Genomic DNA, 22,492 nt, shown 5'->3' on the forward strand with positions numbered 1-22,492 from the left:
TTCTAAAATCCCAGACAGCCTTTCAGGCAGAGTTTTTCCTCAAGTTTAAAATGCTCCTTGTGACCTTCAAATCATGTTACTATGACATATTCCACATCAGAGCTCATTTTAATGATGGCTTCTGCTCTCTATTGTAGCCATCTATGACTGAGGCTGGACAAATTGCTCTCATGTACTAAATACTGTTAGAATAACCAGAAGCAGGAGCATAAATATGTGGTGCCACTTGCTAGCTCACTGTGAAAAGGCTACATAATTATTATGTATTGAAAACATGTACTAATAAAAATTTTTTCCATTAACTTTATTGGTACATTTTAGGTATACAATACAGTTACATTCATCATTGGGATCTTGTACCCTTACATGATGTATCTTGGTTCTTATTTTTTCCCTATTCCCCTGCCCTCCCTTCACCCCCTCCACCCCTCCCTATTTCCAAAGACTTCGTTTCCATTTTATTCCTTTTCTCGTATTTTAATGGCTGCATGGTTTTCAAAGGCAGAGACTATATTTTGTGATAGTAGATGCTTAATAAATATAAATGGATGAATAAAGTATTTGTTGCTACCTGTTAAACCCAAAATTCTGGCAAGACTTCCAAAGCCATTCCTCATTTTTCCTTTCTCCTTCCTCTCTATCATTGTGGACATCATTTCTATCCAAGAAAATAAATCTGCAGCTCCCCAGCATGCCTGCTTGCTCTTTTTGCCTGACTGTTTTCTCCACATGGAGTTTACTCCTTCTTTTCAGCATTTTGCCATTCATTTATTTAAGGACATTACTGCATATTTATAGGGGACCAAGCATTGTGGTAGGTAGTGGGGAAATGACAGAAAAATAAGAATGGGTCCTGTGCTTTGGGATCTTGTGGTCCCTTTTTCCTTAAAAACTTGATTTTGAATGACCTGTTTCAAGACATTTTTCCTCAAGTAAGTGCAATCCAGTCTAATGGTGCTTCTATAAATCCCTAAAACGTTTTCATTATATGAATTTGCATTACTTATATTTTTCAGTATTAAGAGATTCTATTATCTATCTATCTATCCTTGACCTTGCCCTTTTGTGTCATGTCTTACAAATTTTATTTTCTCTCTCTATGTCTGTCTGTCTCTGTCACTGTGTCTGTGTGTGTGTGCACGTGTGTGCACGTGTGTGTGTGTTTGGTATGGAACCCAGAGTCTTCCCACTGAGCTACATCCCTAGTTCTTTTCTTAATTTTTAAATTTTGAGACAGGATCTTGCTAAGTTGCTAAGTTGTCTAGGCTGGACTTAAACTTGTGATCCTCCTGCCTCAGCCTTCCAGAATGCTGGGATTACAGGTATATGCCACTACATCTGGCAAGTTTTTCATAATTTTTAATACAAGCACTTGGTGTAGTATCCTGCACATAGTGGGTATTCTCACTTTACAATATTCTTGTACTTATGGATTAATGGCCAGAAAAAGGGATAACTAATGTTCATTAAGACACATTTGAAACCAAATGTGGAGGAAGAAAACAATACAGAATGTATTTTTAAAAATTCTTTGTTGTGGAAAAAGTCAGAAATAAAGTGAACATCACTTAGAGTGAGATGATACTGGGGAGATATTGGAAACAGCGACATATCACATTCTCACTATGTAGAGGGTGTGTTAGGGATAGAGGGCTGTGGAAGGAAGAAAGGATCTCTGCCTGCTAGGACCCTGCAGGCTAACTAGGAGAGAGAGTACACCCAGACCATGCTGAATAATGAAACAGATGAGGAGCATAAGAAAGAATTGTCACAGGTGGCTTCGCAGCCTCATGGCTCGACTAGCAACCCCAAGGGAATCCTGGGGAGAGAGGACCTGTCTCCCATTGTGAGCAATCAAAACAGGCTTTGATGAGGGAAGTGGGATCTAACTTCGTCCTTCGTGATGGGGAGAATGTGACAGGCAAAGAGGAGGGAAAGTGGTCTTTTGCTGTATAAGATACATGAATAGGAAGCCACAGGCATGTTTGCCAAACAATGGCTCAACCAGATCATGTCTAGGAAAGGGATCCCATGGAAGAGTAGAGGGGGAGAGAGTCAAAGAGCAGGAAAAGACTGACCATGAATAAGTACTAAAAAGATACCAGGCATGAAGTCTTAGTCTCAGTTAGGAATAAAGAAATGCTTCCTAATGTCAGTGCATGACCTGTGAAGTACTTCTCTACCCAGACATTCATACAGTGTATATCCGGTTCTGACTGCACAAGTGAAAGAGAAGTTGGATGATAATCACAAAGAATTAGAACTACACAGTTCAGAGTTTTAAACATAAAGGTGAATTCAATGCTGTATATAAATACTTTTTTTTTTAAATGGTGGATCAAAAACAGACCCCTGGAACTTAAGCCAGACAAACACCCTTGGAGTCTATGTTAGAATTTTTGAGGGTATTTAAACATTTGACAAGGCATGAAATGATGCTGAAGGTCTTACAAACATTGGCATCGTGCTCCTGGCATAGTTTGGGCTCTGCCTGAATGAAAGGGGCCACCCTGAGACAGTGGTGCCCCATCAGGGCTCACCTCCAACATCATGCATGAGCTTCTAACCAACTCTCAGTAGAGTTTCAGGTCACCTTGGGCAAAATGATTTCTATGAACTTCAATTGTAAAACACTATAAAAAGTGAGACCAGGAAGCAGATCGAGAGAAGGTATTTTTTTTTTTTTTTTTTTTTTAGGACAAAAGAAACTTGTGCATACTTGTGTCTCAGGATAAGAAACTAGTAGAAAATGAGAGTGAGAAGACAGGAGAAAGGGATCGAAACAGGGAGGGAGGGTGGCAGGGGAGCCCTCTGCCCTGGGGAGATGGGAGGTTTACATGGCTCTGTGAGGCAACAGGAAGCAAGTACAGAATGGACAGGACCTGTTTGGAGGTATAGGGAGGCAATTTATAAGAGGAAGACAGGCAGAGGAAGGTGAGGTAAGGCTTACCTGTCAGGGGTCCTGTGCCACTGATGTACACATATGATTTCTGTCATCCTCACAGTAGTGTCTACCACATGCATTAGTCCCATTGTGAAGATAAGCAAAACTGAGGCTTACGAAGGTGAAATCATTTGCTCAAGGTCACACAGCTACAAAGTATCTAGCCAGGACTCAACCAGATCTGAAACTATGTTCTTTCTACCACGCCACATTGGATTCCCTAGCATGGTGTCCAGCTATCAAAGACCTGCAGAAGTGTTAAGTGAAAATACTTACTGAATCATTTTTTTCCATGATGAAAATCATCCAATAGAGAGGGAGAATGAGAATGGAATTAGAGGCTGGAAAAAAATATAGTATTTGGATAGGACTTAATGGAGCCTGGGAAGCATTTGGAGGTCAATAAAAGGGATGCTGAGCATGTCAGAGGAATGCTCCTGTGGGATGCAGTTAGAAACTTCTATGTCAAATGAAGACAGAGCATCCACTTATCTGGCATGTGTTGACTTGGCCTAATGGGGTTGGGACTCCAGAGCCTGCATAGGGAGGCAGTGCTGGAGGCCTGGCAGACACTGGATGGAAGTAAGTTGCACTTTGTCAGTGGTGCGGTGCTATGATTGGCACAGGCTGTGTTAGCAGCTTGGGTGCAAATAAGGAGAAAGAAAGATAGCTGAGTTTCCAGAGAAGTAGCCCCTGTTTGACTTCTGAGGAAGATTCATCTCTTGTTGAACAATCTCACCTCCTCCTCCTCGCTCCCTCCATTAGCATCTTTGGCAGAAATACTTTTACCTGGCTTTTGCCCCCTGATGTCCTCGAGCTAAGAGTTTGCTTTCTTATCACCTCACAATGGACTTCATTATCATTTCCCAGTTGTATTCTGGTCCTAATCTCCCTTCAAACTCCTAGCACCTCTTTCAGATGATGGGGCCTGGATGTTCAGGTGAAGCTTTGTGCTTTCCTGGGGTTATTGGTTCACGTCAAGGCAATGAAAGTAATGAAAGAACTCTGATGAGTTGCCAGAGTTGCTTTTGACTTCATAACTTAAAACATTTCAGGATTTTTTTTTCCTCCAATGAAATATGGCATCTCAGCTAGAGGATGTAAACTCACACATACATATACACGCACCATGGCAACAAAAAGGTCTGCAGCATTTTTTGATAAAAATTCAAGTGCTTTCAGCATAATTGGATTAAAAGACATAAACAACTGGCTTTGCAGGTTCTAATCCATACCTGAGCCATGCAGATTGATAGGGGAGATTTAGCTAACTTACTGTCTTGCATTAATAAAATAAATAGGGCCATTAAACATACATTTTTATATATACATCTTTATCACCATTATTCTGAATGGATTGTGTGCCAAAAACATGCTATGAATTTTCTAAACGTGACAAACCTGGCAGTATTTTACAAATAGTTATAGTATTATTACCATACGTTCTGGTTTGGGAGTAGTTTCTGAAGTTTGACACAGGCTGGTTGTGGTTTGAGGTTAGTGGTTTTTGATTTAGAAATTCCCATCCACCACTTGGCAGAGCATTGCAACTGACAAGAATGGAATTAGTTTGCAAAATGGAAAACGAGCTCTCACAGCTGTCTGCAGGAGACCTAGCCTCCTGGCCTCCGTTCTCTAGGGGTTGCTGGGGAAGAACCATGGGGAGGGGTTTGGGGGCTCGGATGTGAGGTCACTCAGTAGAGCGAATTCCCTTCTTTCCTTGGGGAAACCACCTCAGGAGCCATGCATTAGAAACCCTCCTCCCCTCACGGAGTTTTGGTTTTGAATCATGGATCTGGTTTCCAGTCTATTCCTTGCCAGACTCTATTATTAAAAATATCTGTAGATTTATGAGAAGATGGCAGTCTCAAGCAGTTTACTACCAGAATATTCTGATTTAGTTTAAAACAATCCCAAGTTCATTAGTGTGCTCTTCAAGAGCAGCTCCATTTCACCTCCCAGTGTGCTGCCCTGATTCTCGCTAACCATCCCCAGCTGCACAGCACCCCAGTACCTGTGACCCTCTTCAGCATGGTCCTGGACAATCTTAATTTACTTCACATTTTCTTCCCAAGTGTACAATTCACACTACACTTGGGGAGAAAATGTGAAGTAAATTAAGATCTACCTCAGAGCAAGGAGAGGAAAAGATTTTTGTCCAAGTGGAAAGTGAAATTCCATGCCATCATTTATAATTTATGAATATAGATAAGTGGTTTCATATATTATTACAATGTAATTGGGGTTTGCTTAATTTCTAAGAAATTCCACCAGTACAATGAGATGAATGCATCTATATTTTTATTGCAGTAGGGCTGATTTTTATTAATCAGCATGGAATATCCTGGGAGGTATCCAGGTTCTTGTTTTGTTCTTCTTTTCCTCATTGATTTTTTCTTTTGGAATATCTTGGTTTAGTAGTTTTTCAAAAAAGTAGGTAGGATAAGGGGGAAAAGCAAAATTTAAAGCCCAGGAAGGCAATAAAACCCCTTGAATTGGTTACATAATTAGACTTATTCAAACTATTCTTCTTACTAAAAAAGGTTTCTCAAACTTGGTCTCATACATGAATCACGCAGGAGCCTTTAAAAGTCCTGATGTACAGAGGCCTGCACAGGCAATTACGTCAGAATTCAGCTGAGGATGCTGTGATCCTAGTGTTCTGGGAGACCGAGGCAACAAGACTATGATTTCAAACCCAGCCTGGACAGTTTAGCGACATAATGAGACTGTGTCTCAAAAAAAAATGCTGGGAATATAGTTCAGTGTGAAGGCCCTAGGTTCAATTCCTAGTATTACCAAAACAAAACAAAACAACCAAATAGAAACAAAATCAGGAGAATCTCTATGGACAAGTCCTGGGGATAAGACCTTGTGCTAGAAACTCTATTAGATGGACTCCTTTGTGCCTCACTTTTTTCATCAGTAAATTTAAGAAAATAATTTGAGGTCAAAATAGATTCATATAGTTACAGTGCCCTAGAGCATCAGGGGAACGGCATGGGTTGTGGTGGGTCAACATTTTAAAAATAAAAATACAATGACAGTAATATGTTTAAAATATGACAATGATAATTTGGTACTAATTACAAATAAACTTTGTTTAGGCAATGTCTATTTATTGTGTGAATTCATTACCAGCTACATTTTCTATCCACAAAACTTCTGTTTGGAGGAAGTGACTCAACCCTTACCCCAATTCCTAGAATGGTCAAGATATATTATTGCCTGTTCCATTCCTCTATGTGCCCAAGCCCCATGGTTTTCCACTAGATAGCCAGTAAGGCAGATAAACTGAGCGTGCCTTTGTGCCTCTGGCTCATTGTTACCATCCATGACAGACCTGGCTCGTGATCCTTGCAAGGACAAGGACACTGAGGAGCAGGATGGGGTCTGTATCCAGAATGCATTAAAAATAAATGAGAGCTTAGAAGAAGCCCCTGGAATGAGGTTGAAATAAGTGACTTGTGCTGACTCGATTTTTCAATTCTATCGCCTCAGGCTCTGTTTTCTGTTTCACAAGAGGCCACCTTTTCAATTTCTAGTGTGCCAGGTGGAAAGGTCATGGTATGAGCGATAGAGAAAATTAGAACTAATGAGTGCACAGGAAAAGCTTTCTGCTGACTTCCTCAGGGTTCACATAATTATTATTACTTTTCTGTCCCTTAGGGAGCCTCCTTTTGTGGAGCTCAGATATAATTTGATTGTCAAATGCAAAATGTCTTATTAAATGGGTATCCTTTTAAATAACTAATTTATTTATTTGGATGGCTTCGTCTTTTGTGTTTTGCACTTGGAGACCTCAACAGATACTTTTTTTATTTTTTGTTATGAGACAAAGAAAATAAGCACTTTTCTGATTTAGCTGCTAAATAAAAATAATTTCAAAGGTGAAGTACTCAGTTTCTACACCAAGTTTTTGTTTTTATCTTCAGACAAGATCTTGTTAAGTTACTAAATTTTCCAGGCTGGGCTGCTCGAACTTGGGATTCCCCTGCCTCAGACTTCTAGAGTGCTGGGATTATAGGTACATGTCACCACACCCAACTACTCCAAGTGTTTTTTTGAGACAGGATCTCACTATGTAACTCAGTCATACTCAGTAGCCTGAGCACTGGGAGTACAGGTATATACCACCATGTCTGGCTGGGGTTTTGCTAAAACCAATGTAGACTCCCTCCTCAGAATGTAAAAATCTGTTTGAATTATATAAAGATATTTTGTTTTCAGTTTTAAATCATCTAGGTGATTAAATAAATGTTATCCTTGCTTTTAGAAAATAGTTTTAGAGAATCTAAGAGAAAAACTAACATGACAATAGAAATTCAGGTTCCAGAGGAGCCACGGGAACTGCTAGCAATGTGGGGCCATGTGTAAAAATGTGCACAAAGTAAACAGAGGAGGCAGGAAGTTACTGCTGACATGCATATGCCCTAGTTGGGAAAATGAACAATTTTAGTTTTTCAAAGATAAAAATTTCAATTTTTTCTCTACCTCAGTTGGGTTGGGCTATTATTGATAGAGCAGACCCCTAATGTTTAGATACATTTGGTCCCATGCACAAAGTTATCATCTAGCAGATATCTGTGTCTGGCTGGAGCCGACCCTGCCGGACACCTCCTTCCCAGACTTCACAGCACTGAGCTCTGGCTCCTCCACAGAACCCTCCCCACAGAGGCCAGCTGGAGCCCTGCTCACTGCCCCTAACTCTCTGCTTCTCTCACACACTACTGTTATAGGGTAGGTCTAACAAGCAGTGAAAATAAGACTTATTTGGAAATCCAAAATGGCTATTTATTGACTTATGAATCTCTTTCCTCTATAGCTTGTTATGAGCTTTAGAAGGCCACATTTTGAATTCAGATTTCCCAGTTTGTTCTGTATGCTCACCCTGTCTCAGTCTTTCTAATTCTGACATGCAACATGACAATTTGTGGACCAAATGCATTTAGAAGGCCTGCAGGTGGCTTATGGCTCTCCCCTTCTGTACATCTAATGGAGAAGCACTGAGATCTAGGTAAGCTGGTTTGAATGGCTGCTAACTTTTGCTAATAATGGTTACAACAATGTGATGTTGATGTCCACATTGTATCCTTTTGTTACCTTCATGGTGCTTCATCTATACAAACGTCGTGGAAGTGTTCTGCATAGCTTGGAGTAGCATTAACTGGCTGCGAATTCTGATTCAGGTGGAAGCTTGGCTACTTTGGGCAAATCATTCCCTATAGCTGTAGTCTCCTTATCTGCAAAATGGATAAAACAATACTCACTCTGCTTAATTTGTAGGTTTGTTATTAGGGTTGAATAAGATGCTTCCTCAACTTTCTCACTTCATAGTAAAGGATCCTTTTTGCTTAGCATGCTGGGGTAAATACAAAGGTTGCTGAGGTTCAAAGTGACCACTCCTGGACATGACCACTCCCTGCCTCTCTCTCCCAGGGGCTGAGGTGTTAGTATCTTTGCACACCTCTACACCTGTTGGGACACTCTGTTATATGAAGAGAGAAGACAAACATTAGCTGTTGTGTATGCTCGTGTTCCTTTATATTCTCCTGCCATATAAATATAACCTTGCAGTAGAGTGTTGAAGAATCATGTTCAGACATGTAAAGTGCTGGAACCTAGGCCTATGGCCGTAAGTGGCAGAACATGAATACGATTCCAGTCTCTCGACACTTTACATGTAGTCACCTCACCTGTTCACTGTGCTTTCAATCACACCTCTCCTCCATAATTAGTTATTGTGAAAAGAAACCTCCTTACTACTCACCAAGATGACAATTCAGATAAAGGAAGCCTTTTGTTGCCTTCAATTTACAGCCAGATCATTCAGTGTAGAAAAGAGGCTGGTGAAAAATGAACTTACAATTTTATGGTTGTCTATTTCTATGTCCATATTTGTATCCACACTACCTGTCTTATATTTTGGAAGTAAAAACCAGACAACCTAGCCGTGGAACTTCCTCATCTGTTGACAGGATTACAATAGTAACCAGGCTAAGAGTTATAAAGCTGTGGTGGTCTCTGGAAGTTTAGTGCTATGTGGGTATTAACTTTTGTTATTATTCAACAAAACAAACCATATCAACCAGTTGCAGAGAGATAAAAGGCTAAGAAATAGGGCTGGGAATTTAGCTCAGTGGTTTCACCGCCTGCTGTGCAAGTGCAAGGACCTGAGTTTGATCCCTGGTATCAAAAAAAAAAGGGCTAAAAAATAATAACTTTGCCCTGGAGAATTATTATTTTTTATTTTTTCCAGTACTAGGAATTGAACTCAGGACCTCACACTTGTGAGGCAGGTGTGGTGCCACTGAGCTAAATCCCTGGCCCTCTGGAGAATTCTTTTATAGCTAAAGAAATATCATTAGAACCTGTATTGAAAGTACAGCCACATAAGCAGTATCTAGGAGTGTTAGGAAATGCAGAGCCTTGAACCTACTACAGGAAAATCTGCCTTTTAAGGAGCTCTCTAAGTAATCTGTAAGTGTGGTGCTCTGAGGTGTGTGCAGAAACTCCAAGGTCCCCTGTACTTTTTGATTGGGATGACCCAAAAGCGGGACTGGCTCAGAGAATCTGCTCTGTCTGATTGGCAGTTATTCAGCTCCAGTCTGGAGCACAGACATAAGGCTGTAAGGTAGGGCTAAGAACCACACACGCTTGTCTTGTAAGAAGGTTGTTCAATGGGAATCAGATGAAATGCACACACCAGATGACCTTATGGCACATGGCCTGGCACATTTGCAGGAAGGAACAAGCCTGAATACCGCACTTTAAAAAAGGAGGTGCTATCATGAGCAAAGCTGCAAACCCTTTTCAAAAGGAATGTTAGGCATGCATCCGGGAAGAGAGGAAGTCACTTACATTGACCCAGGGATGCTCAAGGACCTGCACAGCTGAAAATCGCTGATCCACATTGACCAACAGCATCATGGTAATGAGCTCCTGAGAAGGGCAACATGAGACTACATTTATCTGACTTCAAAGTGAAAAACATGCAGGCATGGTGTTAATTTAGAAAGGCATTTTAAAACTCTAAATCTTGACTATATCAACTCCACTTACCTGTGACTACCTGAATAACATCTTTGAAAAAGAAAGGAATGAGGAACCATTGGAATTATAAATATGTACAGCTTGTAGTTGATAAAAAATCATATTTAAATAAATTCTATAAAAAGGTTTTAGTAGAAAAGAAAAAACTTATACACATCAAAGAATTAGTAGCCCTTAATTTGACTAGGGTTTTACAAGTTAAAGCCAGGTTTTTAAAGTAATTTTATATGTCAGATTTTAAAAAAACTAATTAAAGTTTCACTTTGATAGTTGAAAGGAAAAATAGACTTTTTTCACTAATTTCCAGACAGCATCTTTAGGTTTGAAAGAAAGGAATGATAAATGATGCAGAATTGCCAACAACTAGTTGTTAAATAGAACTTTTTGTGGGGAGCTGTTGGGAATTGAACCCAAGGGCTTTTGTATGCTAAGCACATGCTGTACCACTGAGCTACATCCCCAGCCCAATAGAACTATTCTTCAGTAGCTAAACAATCCTAAGGAAATGTGTTATAGGCACTTCAAAACTTTCCAGATTCATTAATACCAAGAAAACAGAAGTATTAAAGGGTAAATTATTTGATGGTTTTGAAATACATGAAATTTCCCATGACCTCAAAGTGGTGTGGACTGGGAAGACACAGCTTAGGTCTTCGTATGAGTTCGTTGTATGCTTGTGCCTTTGAATTAGGAGTCTTCATGTATATAAAAAAATGGCTAGATATGTGTTATCCAGTTCCTGACATTCACAGGCTCTGGGTACCACAGAGAGTCTACTTTAGCTTTCTTCATTCATTTTCTAACTTGGACCAAGACTTATTAAAGTAACAATTATGTGGTACCCTTTGCCAGGTGCTGCTGTGGGGATAAAGGAGATGATCCTATCTGTCAGTGAGTGTGAACTCTCAGGTTACAGGGTGAGAGAATTCAGAGTTGGGTATTTTCTTGTACCTGCTTACAAGTGAAAATGCTGCCCCATCCTGGCTCACTCAGCCATATCCAAGCTCCTTTCACGTTGGACCTTTCCTCTGAAACTTCACTCAATTCTCTACATTGTACTAAGTCCAGATGTGGGCTGCTGGGCAGTGGAAGAAAATAAGAGACTTGTGCTCAATATCCATCATTTTCTATGCAAAATGATTGGATCTAAGGGGTAGGGTTTTAAATTGAACTTATACCCAAGACAGCAAGAGGAATGTCATACACATTGAGTGAAAAAAAGATCATTATTTTCCAACAACAAATTTCCAAAAATTTAAGTCAGTTCTTGGAGACATGATACAAGTCCATATGGAACACGAAGGCCCTGGAAACCTACCTTTGCAGAATCAGAAACATTGTCCCAGTACGGAGAAGGAAAGTCCACTTGCCCCATCAAGATCTGATCAAAAAGCACCTCCTGGTCATCACCACTTCTGTGTAGATGAATCACAACAAGGAAAAACAGCACTGAAATGTCAGCTTAGGACATGACTTGTCATTCTTAAGCATCAGAGCCCTTCCTTTTTCTGTAAATGTGTAAAATGTGTGTCTTTAAAGTAATTGAATGTATTGGTATGCAACTGTTTTGGTCAGTTAAGAAAGAATGACTTTTAAAATTGTATCAGGAAGATTTATGGAAGGCATATAAATTAGCATGTGCGACATGGAAAAAAGAACAGGTATTGCACGTGAAATTCTTATTGGTTTTTTTTTCCTGCCATGGCCATCTTTATGTTAGAAGAGCAAATAGATCATTCAGAAAATGGTGAAATGTTTTGTTGGTGCTGAATAAAAGATTGCTGCCTGTACCCACGAAACGGAGGGAAACCACACAGAAGGATGTAAGTGATTACACCAGCTGCCCAGATGTCCACCTTGAGGCCATATCTGAAAAAATAAGTGATGTTAGAGTTAGCAAAGTCAGGCCAGGACAAATTACAGGGCATGCTAAAATAGATGACTCTTCTATTCTAAATCCAACATGAAACTGAACAAAATAAAAAAACCTAACAGCAATCATTAAGGCTAACAACAATCAGTAGCTGAAACCCAACCCAACTAGCTAAACAAACAGAGTTCAAGGTAATAATAAAAAAATAGTGATTTTTAAAAAGACTGTATAAGCCACATGAATAAAAATCAAAGTAATGGGTGCCTGGGCTCATATCCAAGTATCAGTAATTGAGAAGTTTCAGCAAAAAGGATTATTATAGTCATATCAATTTTGAGATAGGAAGGGACATTTGAGGCTAATTTTAGAAAGAATAATTATTTAAAGAACATTTCCTGGTTTACAAGCACTGCTTTTATCTTATTTTGTTTTCCCAATAATTTTGTAGGTTGGACAGGACAAATATTGCTTATTTTATAGAAAAGAAAACTGAGGTTCAGAGGGTAATTTTGCTCAAAATAGTACAGTTGGTCAGTGGCAGATCTGGGCTCCAACTGAGGTCTTCAGGAGCCTAAATCCTCTTCCCACCCACCCCACCTCATCCCGGAAGCTGTCAGAGTCTGTTCTTATGGGAAATGAAAATGTGGCTATACCCCAGCGGAAGCGCTATCTGAAGGCAGTCAGACAAGGTACTAATGTAGGGTCCCAAATCGCTAAATTCAATGAATAAAAAAGTCCTCATTCTCTCATATGTCTTCCTAGGAATTTCCCTGCCAGGGTCCTTTCTGCTCTTTGTAATCACTGGGTCTATGGTACAAGCAGAAAACCTTTTTCTAGATGGTCACAATGGAAGATGCCACCTGGATCTCCAGGTGTGGATTAAAATTGCTCATGAGAAGTTAGGGCTGGCTCTCCTTTCCACCCCACCCTCTCCATACCTTCTGTTGGACTTTAGCACCTCAGAGCTCTGAATATAGCTCTGGAAAAAATAGAATTTTACTGAAAAATCCTTTGTCTCAGCCTGACCTGCGTTCAAATATTGACTCAGCCACTAACTGGTCATGAGCTTACAGGGTACTTAACTCATCAGTTGCAGAGTCTCATTGTACCCATGTGCACAGTGTGAATAAGGTTGTTTATTGGAAGACCAAGAATTAAGTAAATGAGCTTAAAACCTGTCATATAGTAGGTCCTTAGTAAGTAATAGGTGCTCTCATTTCCTCTTTCCTCATTCCAGGATAGATACTTTCATTGATCTAAATCTGCACATAGAAACCAGCAAATTCCCAGTGGCCCTCTGATTCCTAAGAGTGTCTGTATTCCACAAGAAACTAATGGACCTCCAAGAGGATCAAAAGGGGACTAGAACTGGATAAGGGCAGCTGAGAGACATAACCACCAGAGTCTGTAATCACTGCACGCAGCAGTTTGTTTCTTTTATCTTCCAAAGTGAGTTAATCACCATTCCTGTATGTTTCTCAGTTAATCCGAACACTTTTTACTCTGAGGTTAATAACTTCTGTTCTGCCTTTTACAGGCCAAATGAAAGCCTTAAACAAGAAAACAGTCACCAGCAACTTAATTGGGAGAGCAGAGAAAATGGCCCCCACTGTTAAAGCTTGTTTTTAAGGAAAGTCTGAAAGAAATCTGATAGCTAAGTCTGTCTGCATAGAACAGCACAATACTATGCTTACTACTCTTGAAGCAGCCCAGCTCTTTTATAACCAAAGCACCAAACACGGGAAGCATTTACCCAGTTTCTGCAATGATTTCTGGAGCCACATATGTTGGAGTGCCACACACTGTGTACAGGGGCCCATCAACAATGGTGGCCAGTCCAAAGTCACCGAGCTTCAGGGATTTGCTGCCGTCTTGGTGCTCATATACCTAAAAGAAAGGTGAAAATCACCATCACCTTAAAACCAACAGCTCAAAAGCTTTTCCTTGAAGAAATGAGGGACACATGTTTAAATTTAATGCATATAAATTAAAAATAATCTAGCAATACTGCAAGGATAGTCATCCAAGAATATTTTTTTTCGATTACCCCAAAATTGGAAATATGAACAATTAGCAAATGGAAATTTATTAAGTAAATTATGGTACCTTTACAATGAGAAGTTCTTGACAATGAAAATGGTGATGTGGGATTATATTTATTGATATAATTTTGTTTGGCAAACGACCATAGTAGATTATAAAATGTCAATTAAAGAAAAAAAATAATGTGCTGAAGTCTGAAAGAACACAGTATTATTGTCTCTGTTGCCAAGTGGTAGGATTATGGAGATATTTTCCCTCTTTTTCTTATCTGTATTTGATGTTTTCTGCAATTAAAATTGATGTACATAATAAAATGAAACACAGAAAGTATCTTTTGGAGCATCCCCAATTTATGAAAATGACTTCTTCCTTCCAACATATGAATAGTTCATCAGTGAGTGAACAAAAAAAATCTATCCACATGCTGAAAAACTTCGTTTTCAGTGCTCCACATTTCCAACAAGATCTATATACATTTTTTATTAATAATTGAAAGGGATATTAACATTTCATTTCACCTGTACCAATTTGGAGAGATGTATCATGTGCAGAGTCAGCATTCTGTCCAGGTTACCTTATTAAGGCAGTAAAAATTTCCAGTCTTTCACTCAACAAATGAAAAAAGATGCCTGTCACTCCAGGCAAGTATTCATACTGCTTTGATTCTAGCCCATGATCAAATCAAATGGAGATACTCTAAACACTACCCCAAACAACTTCACTGATTTCAAAGGCAAGATCAAAGGTCCTTCACAATTCTTTTTCAGTGCCCTCTATTGAAATACACAAGCTAAAGAAAAGAAAACTGCAATAAATTTCTAGTACTTCTAGCAAGGGCAATTTTTAGGAGATGTCTTAAGGAAATGCTAAAGTTTCCCTATACATCAAAAAAAAATTCATCCAGCAAGTTGAGACTTGATGTTCTTCTGTCATCACTCTACGATCATCTGTTATTTGCTGAAGCAGTCTGAACTTTTTGCACAGCAAGACACATCTCCACACATTAGGAGTACTGCTACCATTTATACCCCATGCCTGCCTTCCTTGGCAAAAGTCAATTAACTCTGCATTCTGTTGCAGCACAAAGTGCAGATGTTTGACCAGCTATGCTGCAGCATCAGCAATGACCATTTGGATCCAACTGTTTCGGCAGAGGCAGGCAATCAGATCCTCCTCTCTGGAGAGACTATGTTTTTCTGGATTATTCCTTTACATCTTGTCCACAGTCAGAATATGAAGTCTTTTCTCCTGAGGATCTGCATCATAACCAAGACTGGGCTGCCTTGGGACAGGCATCCAAAGACTTGTGGGGTCACCTGCACTTGGGTGGTTAGGGCAAAGGCAGCCATGTGACAGTAATAATCTGAGATGGATACTGTTCTCCTACTTAATGAAGCAACAGTGCAATCCTGGCCACCATAAAATGGTTTGAGGTAGGTCTTTGAGGTCTCAGAGCCTAAATGTTCTTAAGCCTGAGAAATATCTAAATTGTAGCCCTATCATGCCAGCCACTCTGGTTATCTAAACAATAAGCAAATGTTTTCATGAGAAGAAATATGAGATGCAAACATCTACTAGATTGTCTAGTTTATTTCTTAGAGTAAACTTGTTTACTTCCTTAATTCCATTTTGTTTACCAATAACCTCTGTTTTCTTCCTTTTTTCCTTTCTTTCTTGCTTTCTCTCTCTTGCTCTTTCTTTTTTCTTTCTTTCTTTATGAGACACCATCTTATTGTGTATTTCAGGCTCACTGTGGAACCCAGACTGGGCTCAAACTTACAGCAATCCTCCTTCCTCAGCCTCCCGAGTGCTGGGATTACAGGCATGCACCAGTTGGCTATCAATAACCTGTCTAAAATGCAAAATAGCCTCTTGCTTTCATGTTCTACTTGGTTCAAACATTCATGATATGTGCTTTGTGAGGTTGTGCAGATTTTGACCTATTTAACACTATTTATGCATACGTTTTTAAGCTTTTTTTCTAAATACAGTTTCTATATCACCTAACTTTTTAAAAAAGCTTGACAAAACCAGATGTTGGAGGATCTAGTCATTAAATCCCATTATAGTTCTGAATATGACCAGTAAGTCTCTTACATGTAGCAAGTGTTTGGCTTTTGAGCACCTGTAGTTTAATAGGAATTCTATCTAACATATAGCCACATACTAATTATATTTAAGATAGATGAGCAATTTTCAAAGTTGCAATAACTAAGAAAAATTCAAGGTCCTGCATTCAATCTTCAGCATCACCAAACAAAAGAAAAAGAAAACCCTAGAAAATCTACCTAAAATAAAGAAAATGAGGATTATCTGAAATAACAATGCTTCTAAAAAAGATAAAAACCATTTAAATAAAATACATTGAATCTATAGTTTTAATATTTCTTTTTAAAATCTCTCTTTTAGTCCTGTATACAATCTTCCCTTTTTGTTTTGAAAATGGCAGAGTAGAATTTTCATGAATATAAAGAGGTTCAAGTGATATTTAGGAGAGACAAAGAGAGCTTAGAGGCAAAGGCCTATTACTTGTAATTGAAAACATTTCAAGACACAAGTACATTAGAAATGCTTCAACAAAATGTTTTTGCAGGTGAGTAAATGTCCAGGCCTCAAGTTTGGAATTGTTTAACATACTGTCAGGCAGAGCAGGAAACAAGGTTACTTTGGGGTTTTTTTCTGTCAACACTTTGGGAGAAGGATGGAGAAGAATATAGTTCAGTGTTTCTTCTCCTCCAGTAGGAGAGAGGCCCTTTCCTAAGTGGCATAATGGGTCCTCTTACAACTAGGGCTCGCTCACCACTAGTAGCTACCACCCTAGCTACACTCACCCTTATCTCTTGCAGAGCCAGGCACAGGTGGGCATGAATGAGACCATTTGCGAATGTAATCAAAACTTTGTTAAAAGTCACAGATTTCTCAGTACATCTGTTTCAGGCACACACACACACACACACACACACACACACACACCCCACCCCACAGGTAAACACTGTCACAAAACCATCTCAACATTTCCCCCAAATTGGCAGCTATAAATTCACTTTGAACTAAGTTTTTAATTAAAAGTTAGAAATCAGAAAGGCTTCTCACAAGTTCCCCTTTAAAGTGCTGAATCCCTGGTTTCTACTCTTGGAATCCATTCTGACTCTGTTCCTCAGCATTTCTCGTCAACCCAACAATCTTTCAGAAAGGACATTAGCAGGCTGCAAGCAGAGACCTGGACAGCCCGATCCAGTGTGTGGGGCTCTAATGTAAGAAGAACTTTTTGCTATAACTGTATTTTAAAGCCTCTATAAAACATGACCCACACGTGAAGTAGGAGTACATTAATTGTCAGTCAAGGATTGTTCACAACATGAGATATAATTTAATGCTCATCCTAGGTCTTTTAAATGCTATCGATGTTCCCTCACACTCTAAACACCGAGGGGCTATTAAAGAGATGGGAATTAGTGCAAATTACTCAGTATGTAGTGCTTTCACTGTTTTAACTAAGCAATAAAACTATGTAATTGTACAACACTAATTGAATGCAGCTACACATAATTGTGGGTTGCCATATGTATCCTATTACCATAAAGACTGTCAGTATTTTGTAAGCTACTCTTGTGATCATTGCAGATGGTTACAGTCAGAGAAGTTGTTCTCTAGGGTTTATTATATGGCTATAAAGACATCCCATGATTTGACAGACTAAATGTGTTAAATGGCAACAATAATGACAAAAGTTCCAATTAAAAGCTGAAGGTATGTTATACCAAGAGGAGATAGAGTGAAAGGTGAAGTATGTAGAGTTTTGGGCACACTGGTTTTTAAAAAGGGTTTTATTTTTGTATCTTATTTATTTGGGGCTTTGGACTAGCTGTAACTTACTGAACAGTAGATGTTCGGGCAAATGCCTGACATCCTTTGGATGGGAAATTGAGACCATTTGAAAAAGTTATTTGAAAAAATAAAACATTGAATATATAGTCATAAAATGCAGCCGTTGGCCATAAAGTAATATGAAAATTCACAGGTAACCTGAAACCAGTCAAATGGTTTCTGAGATTCCCATAATTGAGAACTAAAACCTGACAAAATAACAGATGTGTTGGACCAAACGTAATTCTCTATGTTGCTACAAATTCAAGGATGGCCTTGTTGAAAAGTTGGCTAATGAATCATTAGTAACCACTGAAATGGTTTTCACAGAGAAGTCAATAGGTACTAAAAAATACTTTACCAAATAAAATTCAATAAAAGTGGTGTGAAATTGACAAAGGCATGAAAAAAGGTCAATTTACTTTTTAACATTTATGGTATTCCTTTAAAAAGACATTGATTTTCCTCCAGCCATAGGATATGGTTGTTATGATGCTTTCTAAGGCAAATTAATTAAATCTAAATCTTTAATCTTTAAGAAATGAAATATAACAACATTTAAGCAGGGAGTTATTTTACAAGATAACTTTATATTTTTAAATTAGACTTCTTGGAAAAAAATAAACTCTAATAAAAACACTTTATATACATATGTCAAATACTTATAATATCAAGAGTTAAGTAAAATAATGAAAACAGTGAAACTTGCATAGAAGCTAGAAAGGAGTAAGCCGAAAGAATGGTAATAATATTAAAGGAAGAAATAAAATCACTTCTCCAAGTATTACACTGGAGATATCTGAGAGGATGGAGAAGTAAACGGAAACTCCAGGAAACTCGATTCTCATCCTCAAATTAAAATAGTCATGAAAGTATCTAAAAAGGAGTTCCATGCAGCTGCAGTAAGACACACGAAACAGACATTCTGGATCTTGTTAGGAGTTGTAATCTAGGATTTTGCCAGAACTGTGGGAACTCAATATCATTGCAAATTTTTAAAATTTAACTATATTTTGTCACACAATTAGTATCCCATAATGTCATTGTAGAAAAGTTAGAAAAGACAGATTATTATAGAGAAAAGGAACTAAACTCTCCCATAATCTTGATACCCAGAAATAGCCACTGTTAATAACATGGACTATGGACTTCCAAGAACTTTCTTTCTCTTTCTTTTTCTGTTCTTTTTTCCCCCCCACTGGATAGTAAATCCTGGATATTTTCACAAAAGAGTGAGCATAAATAGTACAATTATTTTCAGTGGCTTCTGGATATTCTTTTAAGTGGCTATGCCATAATAATAATCCCAAACATCTAAAATGAACAGACATTTCTCAGAGAAAGAAGTAAAAGCAGCAGATAAACATATGAAAAAATGTTCAACATCACTGGTCATTGGAGAGATGCAGATGAAAACAACACTGAGATTCGACCTCACCCCAGAAAGAATGGCTGCTATGAAAAAATCAACCAATAACAAATGCTAGTGGGGTTGTGGGGAGAAAGGAACCCTTCTCCATTGTTGGTGGGAGTGCAGACTGGTGCAACCATTGTGGAAATTAATATAGAGATACCTCAAACAACTAGGCTTAGAAGTCCCATTTGACCCAGCTGTTCCTCTGCTGGGAATCTTCCCAAAAGAATGAAAAGAATCATAGCACAGTGATATATGCTCACCCATGTTTATAGTGGCACAGTTTGTAACAGCTAAAACTTGGAAACAGCCCAATTGCCCATCAACTGGAGACTGGATAAAGAAGATGTGATTTTAAAAAAATAAAATGGAGTACTACTCAGCCATAAAGAATGAGAAACGAGAGATATTTATAGCTAAGTGGATGCACATTGAGGCCATACTCTTAAGTGAAATAAATAGGACACACATGTATAAATTCTGAATAGTTTTTCTGGTGTGAAAAACTAAAAGTATAAATAAGGATCAAAATGTATAATTGATATTGTGAAACAGGAAGAAAACATCTAAAGGAGTAGAGGAAGTGGGAGGGGTAGGGGAAAGGAAATAAGGGAAAAGAAAAAAATACGTGAAAAGGAAAAACATGGAAACAAACTCTTTGTAAATAGGGAAGTGTGGAGGGGGTAAAGGGAGGGCAGGGGTATGGGAAAAAATAAGAACCAAGATACATCATGTAAAGGTACAAGATCCTAATGATGAATATAACTGTATTGTATACCTAAAATATATACCTAAATTCTATACCATTAATAAACTTAATGGGAAAAAAATTCCCAAACAACTACTACCACTGCCATTTACTTAGCACACAGGATATGCCAGACATCACGACAAGGACTTCATGTGTTTTGGCCCATTTGATCCTTCAAGAATCCTATTAATTAAATAGTTTTGCTGAATTTCTAGAGATGGGAAAATTAAAGATCAGATACATTATGTAGCTTTCCTGATGTTACAGAGCTAATAAGTAGCAGAGCCAGAAATTGAACTCAGATATGTCAGCGTCTACGATTCTAACCAGAATGTCCTGTCACACCATCATGTCATTATTTAACTAATTAGCATTCTGAGATAAGTTGTTTTAATACCTACTGGGATTTTTTTCAATAATAAAAAAAACCCACTAAGGTGAACACCTCTAGACAAACACACATCCCTATATAGGTACCTGATTTTTTCCTCCTTAGGTTACATTTCTAGAAGTGGAATTACTTGGCCACAGGATAAAAATATTATTTAAGTCTTTGGCTGTCTATTATTTCACTGACCTTTAGAAAGATTCTATTAAGTGGTGTAGTATGGCATGCAAAAGCAAAGGATTCCATTGATAGTGACTATCTACCAATACATACAGGATAACTGAAAATCACAGGTCCTTGAACAAGAGCCTCAGTAAATTCTAGGAGCTGAAAATGGCACATTACTGTACTAAATAATGGGAACATGTTGGTTGTCCTTTTTTTCCCTCTACTTTCATCTGAATTCAAAGAGCAGAAGTTTTTTTTCCCTAAACATCCATTTAAAAAGGATCATTTTAGTTGGGGATGTAGCTTAGTGGTAGAGCAACTGCCTAACATGTGCAAGCCCCTGGATTTGATCCCCTGCACTGCAAAAAAAAAAAAAATTCAGTTTCTGCTTGGACACTTACAATGACTACTTACCTAAGATCAAGGCCAGTTTATTTTCAAAGAGGTATAACTTAAAAAAAACTCTCACCCATTACTAAATCTCTTACCTATTAATGTCTTCTCTTTAGCTTTTCTCTGTTTGTGTGGGTTATTTTTGCTTTTTTTTTTGACAATCTTGATAAGTTGCCAAGGCTGTCCTTGAACTTGCAATCTTCCTGCCACAGCCCCTCCCCAAGAAGCAGGGAGTATAGGTGTGTACCGCCATGCTCACCTTTAGTTATAGTTCAGTGCTCTTTAACACAGCATACAAAAGTTCTCTCACCTTCCATTGGCAGCCTTTCATATATCTGATGAATGCCACCTGCCCCATTTGGTCCATCTTTTGAGTCCCAGGTCCCGGACATGATGCAGCAGGTTATAATCACACAATGTAGTGTGAAATGAGAAGGCAAAGGACTCCATTGATGGAGACACTCTTTTAATGAAAGAAGTCTAAGGGCACATTAATATTTTTAGCAACCTTGTCCCACTGAGACTCACACTGAACTTATGGTCAACTCATTGCCTTTTGACCTACAGTCAGGTCAAATTTTCCCATTACTCTTTTCTGCAATCATCAATAAATCAACTATTCCAAAACCACTTAGTCCATAGGGATTTATATTTATGTCTTGTTAAATTTCACATTACTGATTGTGGAGCCAAAGATAATTCTGTCATTTGATGTAATACATTTTCATCCAAGTCACAGGCAATGACAGTTAGGGAGGGAGGGCTACTGATAGACTCATGGAGGATCATTGACTCTTTTCCTGTGGGCACTCCCCAGTCCATCAATCAGCACACTCTGGTGGCTCAAGTTCGTAGTACAGTTGCCCTTTTGTATTTGGAGGAAATACTGAAAATATTTAAGAAAATATTGGAAATATTTAAGAAAAAATTGTTTTGGTATTGAATATGTACAGGCTTTTTTCTTGCAACTTTTCCTTTAAAATACAGTGCAAAAGCCATTTGTATAATATTTACATTATATTATTAAAAATCATCAAGAAATGATTTAAAGTATATGAAAGGATGTACACAGGTTCTATGCAAATTCTGGGTCATTTTATATAAGGGACTTGAGCACCATGGGTTTGAGTCACCACAGGGAGTCCTGAAGCCAATCCCCTATGGATCTGGAGGGTGGTCTCTACAGGTGACTGACTGCAAATTGACCAGGTGTGTTTTTGGGCATGAACTCTACTCCAGTACTCATTGTCTACCACTGTTAGCTATGCTACCATATAATGGATTTATCTGGGGATTAACAGTCTTGAGTTTAAGGCAGAAGGAAATCCACTATCTTGTGAGCTTGGTGTTGCCTTGAATGGAAATTAAGGAAAGTTAGAACACAAACTGTGACTGTTCCTTGGGTGAACAGAAAAACATTGCTAGGCATACACCCATGGCAGGACTTGAAGATCATAAGCTACATGTGTCACTTTGTGGGCAGCCTGGAGCAAGCACAAACACTCAGGAAGAATTTTCTAAACTTTTCTAGAAGAAAGTTTCTGAACAAAAGGGACAAATTCTCCAGGAAACTACTTTCTCCTGCTGGGGGGGTTGGG

At 38.5% G+C, this 22,492-nt stretch overlaps 1 protein-coding gene across 3 annotated transcripts in view; it reads right to left on the reverse strand.

Annotated features, from left to right (window-relative positions):
- Positions 1-22,492, reverse strand: part of Dclk1 (doublecortin like kinase 1) — a 381,164-nt gene that overhangs the window by 21,867 nt on the left and 336,805 nt on the right. For all 3 annotated transcript variants that reach the window (XM_004854738.4, XM_087199508.1, XM_087199509.1), the window contains 4 exons: positions 13,624-13,757; positions 11,789-11,866; positions 11,316-11,412; positions 9,806-9,886 (listed from right to left, as the gene is read on the reverse strand). In XM_004854738.4, coding sequence (XP_004854795.1) covers positions 9,806-9,886; positions 11,316-11,412; positions 11,789-11,866; positions 13,624-13,757 — 390 coding nt within the window. The remainder of the gene's footprint in view (positions 1-9,805; positions 9,887-11,315; positions 11,413-11,788; positions 11,867-13,623; positions 13,758-22,492) is intronic.

Source organism: Heterocephalus glaber, unplaced genomic scaffold (assembly GCF_053883595.1).
Source record: "Heterocephalus glaber isolate CG9 unplaced genomic scaffold, H.glaber_assembly_v1.0 deba00001720, whole genome shotgun sequence".
Taxonomy (NCBI): domain Eukaryota; kingdom Metazoa; phylum Chordata; class Mammalia; order Rodentia; family Bathyergidae; genus Heterocephalus; species Heterocephalus glaber.